This window comes from Podarcis vaucheri (assembly GCF_965113315.1).
Source record: "Podarcis vaucheri genome assembly, chromosome: 8".
Classification (NCBI taxonomy): domain Eukaryota; kingdom Metazoa; phylum Chordata; class Lepidosauria; order Squamata; family Lacertidae; genus Podarcis; species Podarcis vaucheri.
Genome location: NC_138766.1, coordinates 12,791,336 through 12,805,085, shown reverse-complemented (window position 1 = coordinate 12,805,085; position 13,750 = coordinate 12,791,336). Strand labels below are relative to the sequence as shown.

At 46.8% G+C, this 13,750-nt stretch overlaps 1 protein-coding gene across 1 annotated transcript in view; it reads left to right on the top strand.

Annotated features, from left to right (window-relative positions):
- The first annotated feature begins 6,156 nt into the window (after positions 1-6,156).
- The window catches only part of GABBR2 (gamma-aminobutyric acid type B receptor subunit 2), a 292,549-nt gene continuing 284,955 nt past the window's right edge, over positions 6,157-13,750 (top strand). Inside the window, exon 1 of the mRNA XM_082234271.1 lies at positions 6,157-7,361. Within this exon, the coding sequence (XP_082090397.1) occupies positions 7,011-7,361 (351 nt within the window). The 5' untranslated portion in view covers positions 6,157-7,010. The remainder of the gene's footprint in view (positions 7,362-13,750) is intronic.

Genomic DNA, 13,750 nt, shown 5'->3' with positions numbered 1-13,750 from the left:
GGTTTCAGCCAATTCCCTTGAGCAGACTTCTCTGTAATTTGATAAAACACTCCAGCAGAATATAGTCAGAGAGCTAACATTTTGTAGAGTTATCTGAAATGAAATCTTTGCACATTTGATTTGGCGTTAACAACTTGCTAAAGAACAATGCTTGGGGGGTCGGTCTCTGTGTGTCCCTGCATGTGTTTTGCTGATGCAGTGGAGAATAAATTCTGATGGATTTATGTTCAATAAAGCTGGTTTCATAATGAAATATCTAACTTTAAAATATATATTTTCAAAAACAATATGTTTTAAATGTTGAAATTGTATGAATAAAAAAGAAGACTTGTTTCTTTACATTTTTTTCTTAGCACGTGGCATAGAAATATGGTCGCACCTGCAAACACTTTTGCAATGCAGTTTATACAGTCATACCTTGGGTTGAAGTAGCTTCGGGATTAATATTTTCGGGTTGAGCTCCACGGCAACCCGGAAATAACAGAGCGCGTTACTTCCGGGTTTCACCAGTCGCGCATGCACAGACACTCAAATGACGTCACACGCATGCGCGGAAGCAGCGAAATGCGACCCGTGCACGCGCAGACACGTCTTACATTTACTTCAAGATGCGAACAGGGCTCCAGAACGGATTCCATATGTATCCAGAGGTACCACTGTACTCCTGACTATCAGCTGATTGTCGGGCCTTCGGAGCGCAGTGCAAACATTAACAATCTGCAAATGTCAACAATCAGCTCATTGTTGGTGCTTGCAAAGAGCCCTGCGCAACTGACAATCAACCAGCCACCAAAGCACAGCCCCAAGAATCAGGTGGCATTGGCTCCACTAGAGAGTTTACCATTGGGGTGGAGGAAATGGTTTGGATTCAAACTGCTTTTTCTGTAGAGGCAGAAGTGCTCCTAAAAATGGATAATTCTTCAGAGAAAGCTTCCCATGTGTTTCCTCTAAGGATTTAAATCCAAGCTGCTTCATTTGGGAAGAGGAAAACACTCAGTTTTCCCTGTGCAGAGTCTTGCAGCTGATTGAAGGTTATAGGGAGCTCCTTTGAAAGTGTGCTTTCTTCAGTGTGGGTTGCTGCAACTCCCAATCAGCTGATCATTCACTACATTATGACAGCTGCTGATTGACAGTCGGGTGATCCAATTGGGATATAAAGATCGGGCCTTCTGATCATATCCAATTCCCCACTCCCATAATATAATATGGGTTTCTCATTGGTATTAACAGGTGAGGAGGTCCAAAGCACAAATACCATATGCTGTTCACTCCATATTCACAAGGAGTCAAACTCTCAGTGTGACAAGACCTGTGTTTTGGACCTCCTCATCGATTAATATCAAGCAAGATCAAAGTGTTTAGTAGGCACATATTGGGGGAGGGATAGTGTATGACTGCAATGTAAGCCACCTTCAAAATTGACTGAAAGCAGCATGTAAATCTAAGCAAAAAGGAGCTGGACAAGCATTCCTGAAGCAAAGGACAACAGCTATAAATTATTTTGCTGGCATCGTGATACCATCGTCTTAATCTCAGAGACCTACAGAAAAACCTGATTCTGCCTCCCTCTGTTAAAGGTAGACCATTAGGTCCAGTCGTGACTGACTCTGGGGTTGCGGCTCATCTCGCTTTATTGGCCAAGGGAGCTGGCGTACAGCTTCCGGTTCATGTGGCCAGCATGACTAAGCCGCTTCTGGCAAACCAGAGCAGCGCACGGAAACGACGTTTAACTTCCTGCCGGAAGTATTTTATCTACTTGCACTTTAATGTGCTTTCGAACTGCTAGGTTGGCAGGAGCTGGGACCAAGCAACGGGAGCTCACCCTGCCGCGAGGATTCGAACTGCCGACCTTCTGATCGGCAAGTCCTAGGCTCTGTGGTTTAACTCACAGTGCCACCCGCGTCCCTTCTCCCTCTGTTACTCACCCCCCTTTTCTTTTTGCTTCCCAGCAATTCAGCAGAATTGGTGAAGTCATGACAGATCTGGTTTCTCTCCTGTTAAAAGCCCACAATCAATATGCAGACCACAGCCACCTACACATCTTCCTCAGTCCCTCCCTTCTTGTCATGTCCACTTGTGCAATTATTACATTCAGCGCCACTTAATTTCCTGGCTAAAGATTCTGGTTGCTTTCTGGTGTTTTGCCACGTGTTGATGAGCACAATGTCTCTATCCTTCTCCCACCTTGCTTTTTATCTCTTTTTACTGTTCCACTGCTTCCCCAAGACAAAATATTTTAATTAAAATATTATTTACTAATATTTATTGAATGCTTTTTAAAATTAATTCTCATTACTTATCTTCAGCACCCTTCTTGACCTCATTGTATGGGCATTTCCCAAACTGTCAACAGAATGATGACATAGTACTGCAACAAGAATGCATCCATTCTATCGTGTTGAAGATGTCCGGAAATGAAGCAAAAATAATGAGTCAGCATACATTCACATAGTGGTACTACTATAAATAAAGGATGAGGCCTATTAGTTATGACCCAATAGTGAAGTCTTATTACTGGGGATAATGCCAGATTAAGGAGTAGCTATGTTCTACCACACAGAGCCTGAACAAGGAATGTTTCCACAAAATAATCAGACAATGTAGCATCCATTTCAACTTTATAAGGACACAGTTCTATAAGGATTTACTTGTTGTGCTTAAACATGCTTCTGGTGAAGTGAACTCTATCCCATGAAAACCTATGCCATAACAAATGTTTTGGTCTTTAAACTTTTTGTTCTTTTTAATTGTTAGGATTTTAGCCCCCTCTTTCACATTCTTCCTGGCTAAAACCGAACCCTTCCTTATCTCTTGTTAATACTAATAAAAACAGAAAATACTCCCTTTATTTTCATTTCAAACTCTTTTGGTATAGTTGAACTGACAGTCCTACTCTACCTTCAATCATTTTTAATTTATCAACACCCATTAGAACTTAACTCATAAGAAATCCAAATAGAAACAAAATGGTTTTTCTACAAACAAATTAACTCTGCCACATTAATTTACCAATCAATTTATACTTTTTATATTAAAAAAGCAGAGTTCTTGACGCAATCTGTTTTTCACAGAGCTATATTTTATGGCATTAATTATATTTTCCTGTCTTTTCTAATTTGAATTCCATATTAGAACGAAGTCTGATGTCAAGGCAGTTGTAGTACAACTGACATAGTTTACAACTCTTTGGTCTACCTTTTAAACTTCTGCCATGTTCTATTAACATTTTCCCCCTGCAGGTTTACTTTGTCTGGTTGCATACATTGTAGGGAGAAAATGAAATTAAATATTTTAAAAATATCAAATTGTAAACAAGCCAGGCTGTTTGTGAAATATATTGTCTGAATCAAAAAGGGTGCATTCAGTCAGCTTGAAAAGTGGAAAACAGTAGACCTGTGAGATAATGGGATCTAGGCAATCTTTTTGTGCACAGATGTGTGAATTAGTGTATGCAGGAATGTTTTCATAATTATTTTTTTTAATGTAGGACATATGTTAAGTGGAAGGGTCTTGAGGGCAACAGAACTGGCTGTGGAACTGGCAGTGTTACAGATACTCATTCTGCATTTGTAAGAAACATATTTATTTATTAAATACTTAAGGATTGCCTTGCTGGATCCGATCAACAACAGTATCAGTACAGCATTCTGTTTGCAAAGAGATACTGTTGCAGAAGACAAACAATGGAGTGGCCATTGCTTTTACATGTTGCTTGTGAACTTCCAGAGATACCTATTTGGCCACTGTAGCAAACACATGCTAGACTTATCAGACTTTGATCTGATCCATTGCTTTTTGCCATGGTAGATAGGAAGAATGAAACACTCATGTACAGAGGAAATGCCTCATGCATTCTTTTCTATGGACACGTATCCATTTAGCTATCACGACTTGATTTGCCACCTGTTTTTGCTATTCCCCCACTCCAACTCCCTAGATGCTCTGTGAATTTCTCTTAACTATCCCTAAGAAGCAAAAAGAAACAGTGGCAATTGCCACATGCTATGGCACTGAATGAGGGACTCATGGTGGTGCTGTGGTCTAAACCACAGGGCCTAGGGCTTGCCGATCAGAAGGTTGGCGGTTCAAATCCCCGCGATGGGGTGAGCTCCCGCCAACTTAGCAGTTCGAAAGCACGTCAAAGTGCAAGCAGATAAATAGGTACCACTCAGGCGGGAAGGTAAAAGGCGTTTCCGTGCGCTGGTCTGGTTCGCCAGAAGCGGCCTATTCATGCTGGCCACACGACCCGGGAACTGTCTGCAGACAAACACCAACTCCCTTGGCCTATAGAGCGAGATTAGTGTGCAAACCCAGAGTTGTCTGTGACTGGACCTAATGGTCAGGGGTACCTTTACCTTTACCTATGGCACTGAATTCCAGGCAGCTGTTCACGTCAACACGGCTTCTTTAGTGTCGTATTTGTTTCTGTTTGCGAATGGTTTAAGGGCTCCAGCTGGTGGGAAGCAGGTTTGAGAAACAGTGCTCCAAACTGTGGAATCTTAATAGCAAAGTACAGGATTCATTAGCATTTTGGGATATAATGCATTGAATTATAAAACCCAGCACTGGGAAGGCAGCAAGGGCCCAGTAAATGGGGACTTCCGACCCAACAACCTGAGATCAGCCCACCAGCTTGTATCTGGCAGCTTTTCAGGGGCTACAAAAAAACCTCCTAGTTTTGCTTCCGAAAAGAAGAGCTGACTGGCTCTCCTTGGTACACAGATGGTGTGCAGTGATGCTGTGCTTGGTGTAGGCAAAGACACATTGCCAAGGACACTTGACATGTGGGAGGGACATTGGTTCGGAGGCTGAGAGCACATGCCTGGCATGGAAAAAGGGTTCCAGGCTCAGCCCCGGCTATCTTTCATCCATTGAAGTCTCTCAGGTGACAGAACTTGAGTTGGTGCTGCTGCCCAAACCAGAACAAATCCAAACAAGCTCCTCAAGTATGAGTGGCGCCTTGCCAGGGCTTGATTTGCCTCCTGTTTTTGCTACTTTCCTCAGATGCGGGAAGAGAGAAAGCAGAAAAGGAGGGAGGTGCTGCCAGGCCTCAAAACATGGCTGATGGGCTGCCTTTGCCTTGCGCAGGCCTGGAGGAGACAGTTGAGGGCTAGGCCATGAGACTAGGAGCAAGGCATGGGAATAAACGAGAGTAAGACAGCCACAAAAACGAAGATCATGGCCACTGGGCCCATCACCTCCTGGCAAATAGAAGGGGAAGAAATGGAGGCAGTGAGAGATTTTACTTTCTTGGGCTCCATGATCAGTGCAGATGGTGACAGCAGTCACGAAATTAAAAGACGCCTGCTCCTTGGGAGAAAGGCGATGGCAAACCTAGACAACATCTTAAAAAGCAGAGACATCACCTTGCCAACAAAGGTCCGTATAGTAAAAGCCATGGTTTTCCCAATAGTGATGTATGGAAGTGAGAGCGGGACCATAAAGAAGGCTGATCGCCGAAGAATGGATGCTTTTGAATTATGGTGCTGGAGGAGACTCTTGAGAGTCCCATGAACTGCAAGGAGATCAAACCTCTCCATTCTGAAGGAAATCAGCCCTGAGTGCTCACTGGAAGGACAGATCGTGAAGCTGAGGCTCCAATACTTTGGCCACCTCATGAGAAGAGAAGACTCCCTGGAAAAGACCCTGATGTTGGGAAAGATGGAGGGCACAAGGAGAAGGGGACGACAGAGGACGAGATGGTTGGATAGTGTTCTCGAAACTACCAGCATGAGTTTGATCAAACTGCGGGAGGCAGTGGAAGACAGGAGTGCCTGGTGTGCTCTGGTCCATGGGGTCACGAAGAGTCGGAAACGACTAAACGACTAAACAACAACAAGACAGCCACACAGGTTCACCTCTGCATGTTTAGAGGAAGTTAATGGGGAAAAAGTGCATCGTTCCTGAGGGAAACGAAAGAATAGGTGGTGGCACTCTGAACGTGAAGCCAAACGCCTCAAGTCTTTCCCAAGCGCCCCTCGGCTTGTGCCCAGCCAACCTTTTAACTTTGAAAAACCAAAACAAAGAAATGATAATAATAACAAGGATAATCCGTGCGTCACGTGTGTGGGAAAGAGAGGGGCACCTGAGCACGCCACCGCCTCGAGGAAAGGGGCAGACGCCGCTGCGCCCCCCGCCTCGCGCCAAGCCGCCCCTTTCCCGCCTTCCCCAGCGGCCCTCTTTCCTCTCCCACCCGCCCCAGCCCGCCTTCCAATGGGCTGCTGGACGTGCCCAAACCCTGCATCTCCCCCTGCGTCTCGCGTTGGTGTGCGTCGTCTCCTCAGCAGAAGAGCCGCCGTCCCCCAGCGGCAGCCGACCAGCCCTCTCCCGCCGCCGCCGGGGAGGAAGGCAGGGCAGGAGCCGGGCGAGCGAGCCAAGAAGCCCAGTAGCGGGAGCCGAGAGGTGGCAGAAGGATTTGGGCGGGCGCACGGAGGGGCTCTCGCCTCCTGCATCCAGCCGCCGCCGCCGCCGTTTCCCCCCTTTCGGCCGGTTTGTGCGCGCCACTCTGCGCGCGCTGTGTGGCGCGGCGTGGTGTCTGCTTGCAGCAGCGGCGGCGGCGGCGGCGGCAACGGAGAAGCGCGGCAGCGGCGGGAGGGCTCCGGGGGAATGCGGCACTAGCGTCCCCAGCCTTGTGGAAGAGCCGAGAACCCCCCTCCCGCCCCAATTGTTTTCCCCTCAGCCCTGGTCGCGTTTACGCGTCGCCTCCGGAACCTGCGCGGGAGCAGGGAGGCAAGCGCGCGCCCTCGCCCAGCCTGGCTGCGGCTGAGTGAGGGGCTGAGGAGGCGCCCTCGCCCGCCGCTTGTGGACTTGGGGGTGGGGTGGGTGGGAAACGGGGGTGGCGGGCAGCGGCTCCGTCGCTGCTGCTGCTGCTTAGTGGTTCCATTTGGCCGCCCCGAGGAAGGAGCCGGCGCCATTGCCAGGAGGATTAGAGCCGGGGGGGCCGCAGCGTGCGCGCCCCTTCCTCCCTGCCGGGGCCATTGCCTGGCAGAGGGCAGCGGGCGCCCTCGTGCATGTGCCCCCCTGACCTCTCCCGCAGGATGCCTGCCTTGCCCCGGCGGCCCAGCGCGGCCACCACCTCTGCCTTGCTCCTGCTGCTGCTGCTGCTCCTGCAGCCGCCGCCGCCGCTGGTCTCCTCGGCTTGGTCGCGAAGCAACTCCCGGGCGCCGGCGGGGTCGCTGCCCCACGCCGCCGCCGCCACGACCCCCATCGCCATCATGGGCTTGATGCCGCTCAGCGACTCGGTGGAGAAGGGCAGGATCGGCCGCGGGGTGCTGCCGGCCATGCAGCTGGCCATGGAGCAGATCCTCAACGAGTCCTTGCTCGACCCTTACTCGCTGGACCTGCGCTACTACGACACCGAGGTGAGTGGAGCGGGAGGGGGCTCTCTCGGCGTGGCGGGAGGGCGACACAGTCCCGTTGCCTTGACGCCGGATGGATGGGGCAGAAGGTGGGACCTGCCGCTGCCAGAGCCTTGGATGCCGACCTGCAGCCGGCTGTTTGGCATGGGATGGCAGGATGAGTGCTTCCAAGGGGAGGCCACCCGTTTAGATGGAGTCACTCGAGTTCCTGTTTGGGTTCCTCCTTATAAATGCATATATAATTTAGATGCTATGCTGCAAGAAGCAGCGCCTGGCCTCGGGCAGAAGCTGTGCGAGTCCAGAAGGGAAAGAGGAAATCCTGTTGGAAGGGACTCCAGCTGTTTCAAAGGGAATCACTCCGATCCGTGTTTGTGTACCTCTCCAGAGCCCTTTCCCCAGCTGCCAGTCTGCAGCAGCAACAAAGGCTGGCTTTGGATGGAAACGATGCGAGGCGGAAAAAAAGGCATTTGGAAGAGACTGTTTGGAACGGAATCACTTCGGATCTGATTCTCGCTGCCCCCACCCCTTTTGACATGCTCAGTGGCCTGGCTTCCACCACGCCACCAGAGGCTGGTGTTTAGCGAATTTGCAGCTGGTTTCCCGCGGGCAGCTGCTTCCTGGCCCAGCAGCCTGGGCTCAAACCTGCAGCCCTTGGCGTGCCGAGAAAGCGCCGCCCGTTATTTAAGCAACAGATGCACGTCAGGGATTTGTGGTTGGCGAGCTGCGAGCAGGCGCTTGGCCACCCGCATAGCTGAGCTTGAGCTGAGCTGCAGCGTTTGCGTACTTGGAGCGCCACTTGATGCTCTCCGTGAACTCCTGAAGGGCGAGCGGGAGGCCAGTCGGATTTCTAGCGCTTAGCGGGGAAGGGGAAGGCAAGGCAGCAGAGGGATGTGGCGGGTGGGGTGGCTTGCGATGCGAGGGGGCAAAGAGAGGAGGATGCCGGCGGCTCCGTCTTTCAGGAGCAGCTGTTGTGATCCGTGGACACGCTGCCCCCTTCGGAGCGTCCTCTCCTTTGCGCTCCTCTTGGCGCACTCTCCTCTCTTGTCTCAGTTCGCGCTAGCTGGTTGGCAGGTACGGTGGCACACAAGACACAGAGGGGCTTGTTGGGAAACGGGGAAAGGATGATGAAGAAAAGTGCGCGAGGATTTGGCTGGCATTCTTTCAACAGTCGGTTGTGCAAAACCAATCAGCTAGTGCCCAGAAAGAGTTAATTTTGCAGTTCCCCCCCTCGTCGTCGTCGTCGTTTGTCTGCCATGCATAATTCTTCCTGTTAATGCTGGGTAACACATCTTGTGCACTTAGGCTGGGTGGGCCAAGGGCAAGGGACCGTTGCAGAGCGCTCAGCGGAGAATTCCTTAGGCTGTTCAGTTTTCGTTTCCTGATCATTCACACGAAGTTATCGAGGGGCTTTGTTGCGGACACGTTGGAGGCTTATTGTTTTGTGCTTGGATCTTTTGGTCACAATTCAAGCAAACGTGTTTGCGGCAAATAAATGCTGATTCAATGTTGGACCTTTCCTGAAGGTGGCAGCAGTTTCTTATGTAATACTTATGCCTGACGATCACTGCCAAGATAACCCTGCTGTAAAGAGTGACTACAGAGAAGAAAGGTTAACTGTCCTCGTCCAAAATTTGTCTTAAGGTGACACCATGTAGGCTTCTTCCATTTTGCACTTGGTGTTTGGTAAAAATACAAATCAGGAGCAAACGAACATGCTTCGCTGTCATATACTTCATTGCACCTTTTGGTTTTTAAATTACTGGTTTTATTTAAATATTTTCTGCATCGTTCAACGTAATGCCCTTTCCACATTTGCTTAGAAAGGAAATCAAGGGACAGTAGCATTTAAAATAACCATCTTATGTGGAATTTATGTGTTGAGCAAGGGTACAGCTGTGGTCATAGCAAGACTAATTCCTTATCTGTAGAAAACTGAAGGCAGGGTGATTACGATACTTATTTTTGTACAAATATAAATATTTGTCTATAAATTATCACCTTTGGTGTGAATTATTTGAATGAATGGCTTGAAAATGAGATTGTAATGGTAACAAGTAGGCAGGCAGTGCTTATTTCTTCATACGTCAGATGAAGAAAAGTCAAATTTACTTGAAAAGCATTTGGGATTTTGAAAACATTCATTACAATCTAAAATTCAAATAAGGAGGAATCTGTTTCTATAAGGTTACATTTGCAAGCATATATGAGAAGATATAGGTTGCAATCCTAGACCTGCTTGCCTGGTAGTAAATCCAATTGAACTTAATAGTGCTTACTTTTGAGTGTCATGCATAGGTTCCCACTATTAAACAATCTACAAAATGCGGAGTTTTGGAAAAGTGAGACCCAAGGCTGAAGTCCTTGGTTGATAACTGTAGCATCAACTGAGAGTGTGCACGTGTGAATGTACCATCACAGACAGAACACCACAGGCAGAACTTAAATATCTTATTGACATCAACCTCAGATGAGGCTGCCCCTGGAGTGGGTCACACATTCAGATTCCAGTCATTAGTTTAGGATGCATTCATTCATAGATTCACAGAATCTAATGAACAGATAATGATTACTGTTGGAATGGAGCTAATTGTGATCTTTGAGACGTTTAAGTATATATAATCTTTCTGTCATGTTTCAATATTAAGGAAAATGCATTTTTTGTTGTTGATCTCCCATTCCAGTTTTAATTGTGTATACAGGTAGTTATGTGACTAAATGACCCTTGTGTTGCCTTCCAACTCTGCAATTCTGATTCTAGTTGCTGTAGAATGTGGATGGGTTGCACATCTGAATGCGTGTATTGCTAAATGCAATGAGGCGACATCTGCATCTGAATGTATGTTCATGTTCACCCATAGGTTCCCGATCCACTGACAGAGATCCATGCATGGAAGATGCTTCTGTGTGTGGATCTCCTTTTTCCAAGTGGAGCATGAAGATTTAGTAACATCCTTTTTTTAAAAAAAACACCTTTTTTGTACTCCAGGGAAGAAATCCTGTAAAATACCAAGGCAGACTTTGATCTTCTGAGTAGTCTCATGCTTGTTAACATACATTTCACTCATTTACTGATGTTAAACAGATATTATTAATAGCAAAAAATGTACAAGTTGAGCTAATGGAAATATGGAAAAGGAAGGAAGCATGTGTTCGAGGCATTAAGCAGGTTTTGCATCTGTGAAGAGATGTAGCTATCTCGTCTTTTTCAGTATTTGCCACATGAATTTTTTACTATAAGAAGCTACTGTAGTTATGATGTAGGAAACGGAACTGTATAGTTTCTGAGAGCCATGTCACATGTGACAAGCGCATGAGTGTGAGTCTCTCCACGTATAAATGGCTTACCATGATTGGTGGCCTTGTAGGGGAGCATGCACAATCTTACACCATTGGTCTTCAACTGGTGGGGTGTTAGCACAAACCAGTGACACCCAGCACTGCATGTCTCATTTTTTTCTTTTGGTAAAACCTTTTTCTAACATAAAGAGGTTGTGTATATGAATGGATGACTTGGGTGGGGGCGTTGCCTTCCCTTGTATTTACTTTCCACCAATTACTTCCCAGGAATGCACTGTTGCTTGCTAACTCACTTGTACTTCACTCTGAATGGGTTTGTGCACTTGGCATAGATACCTATTAAACAGGTTTATTAGCTGAACCTGTTCAATAGGTGTCTATGTCAAGGGCACAATCCCATTTATATAAAACTGGGATGTCCAACAGGTCAATCACGATCTACTGGTAGATCCCTGCGAGGTTTTGGTAGATCGCGGTCAATCTCTGGCTCCCTTTCCTTAGCATCACTAAAACTGACTCCTGCCTCGGCCCACCCTCCATTGTTGTTTGATCTCTGGAAGGGAAGACGGAGCTTTGTCTGTGCTGCTGTTTTCATCCATAGCGATCTTATTGTGATTACCCCTTTGTCCCTTGCCTTTAACCCCTCCCAAAAAACAGAAGTCCCCCCAAAAAGCTTTTTTTAACCCCTAAAAAACAACGGGACTCCTCCTCCGTTTTCAACTTTCAGCTGAAAACGGGGGTAGATCACTGCCAGTTTTTAATTCTGAAAGTAGATCACAGTCTCTTGAGAGCTGGTCACCCCTGATATAAAACAACCAAAGGGTGTGACTCTTTGACTTGGGTCGATATAGGTAATGTATAGATTTATTTTCAGAACAGTTGCTCTTAAACTGCACATTGTATTTTACAGTCTAATCTCGAGTACTGCCAAGAACAAGACTGTATCCTTTATTTCCTCCCCAATGAATTTGTTTGCCCTAGAATAGTAGAGTTGGAAGGGACAACAAGGGTCATCTAGTCCAACCCCCTGAAATGTAGGAATCTTTTGCCCAACGTGGGGCTCGAACCCATGACCCCGAAATTAAGAGTCTTGTGTTCTACTGACTGAACTGTGTTGTAATATGAACAATACCAAATGATGCCCCCTAACAGAAAATGTCGGTCCTATTGCTGCAGGCTAGGGTTAAAGGCAGATCTTGTGGCTAAAACATCTGACACCATGGGTGGGTTTCAGTGTAATGCTAAGTGGGTATGCATGAGTGGAACAAGGTCAACTTGCCTAATGGGGCTTTCCCCCACTCTCTTCCTATGTGTGCCCCCAAACCCATGATGGACTTTCACCAGCCTTCCAGAACAGATTTAGGGGGCGCAGGGGGAGGAGAAGGGGGAAAGCCCCATTGCATGAGCACACCTCATTCTGCTCATGCAGCAACTTAGTTAAATCCTGCCTTCTTCTTCTTCTCAAGGCAAAAAATGATATACATATAGGAAATAAGAAGCAAATCCAAAAAGAAATACAGTATTGACTGTGGAGCTGTCCGTGGTACTAGATCTCTTGAGACCTGTGCCTGCAAAGTGGAGTTGCCCAGCAGTGTAAAAATCACATACTGCTAATATATTCTTGCTTTATTGCATTAGGGTTCATTTATTAAACATTATAAATTGCTCGATATATAGTGATTGCTGTTAACAGAAGTCTGTCAGAGGTTTTTATGTGCAGAAAGGTTAATACCGTCCATTTCTTAGTTGCTCCATTACATAAGGAATGGATGAAGAAGTGATATGCTGTGCTTACCTGAACTGAGTTGTAATGGATGGGTGTGTTTAGTGCCTTGTACTGCACTGTGAGTGGTAAATTGTACAGATTATTTCTTAAATAGCAAATAAAAATTGTTCTGAAAAGGTGCTTTTGTTTTTCTGTTGAGGCATCAGCACAAGCTCTCTCTCCCGCACTCCTGGGATGATAACAAGATCCTATGGTGGCCCTACTTGTTGCCTGACAAATTTTGGCTTACATTCCATAGTTTCGAGAACATTGGTCTCATTATTTGAAAGTGTGGTTGATAGCCAGAATGATCTATTACTGGCTTATGAGTCATCAGGTCCAATTTTGTCAGGACATCACGTGACAGTTTCTGTGTGCTAACACGTTAGGGAACAAAAAGTTAGGCTTTGAATTTAGGACTTTGGTAGTAATTCACGTGTATCTACTCACAGAGCATAAGGCTACCCGCACGGGAACTTCAAGTACAGTGTTGCATCGCCCTGCTCAATAGGTTGAAGCCAATGGGACAAGCAGTGGGTGGGCCATGGAAATGACAGCTCATTGCTCAGGAGAAGTGGTGGCTGGATCATCTTCCTTCCAGGAAAGTTTAGGAGGACACTTGGAGGGGGGAAAGAGAAAAGAGACGCACCAGCTCTCTTTCCCCTGAAGTAATGTGCTCTAATACGGGACGCGGGTGGTGCTGTGGGTTAAACCACAGAGCCTAGGACTTGCCAATCAGAAGGTCGGCGGTTTGAATCCACGCAACAGGGTGAGCTCCCGTCGCCCTGTCCCAGTCCCTGCCAACCTAGCAGTTCGGAAGCACGTCAATGTGCAAGTAGATAAATAGGTACCGCTCCGGCAGGAAGGTAAATGGCATTTCCGTGCACTGTTCTGGTTCGCCAGAAGCGGCTTAGTCATGCTGGCCACATGACCTGGAAGCTGTATGCCGGCTCCCTTGGCCAATAAAGCGAGTTGAGCGTTGCAACCCCAGAATCGGCCACGACTGGACCCTTTACCTTTACCTTTAATGTGCTCTAATACTGGGCTGTTGAACTCAAAGGCTGAAATCCGCATACAGACTGCTTAGCTCTTAATTACTGGGATGTAAACACCCTAAATGTGTGCAGGGTTGTGGCAAGGATCTTTTAAACACTGTGCAGAAAATATTGAATGTGAAAATAAATTTATCTTAAAAATGATTTGTGACATGCTGTCATTTTCAGTGCGGTGCCTATATTTGAAGTTGTTCCATTTCAGTGAATTAAACCCAATATTTAAATTGGCTTAATGAATTTTTCATTCAAAAGCATTGTACACCATTTTTGTTCAG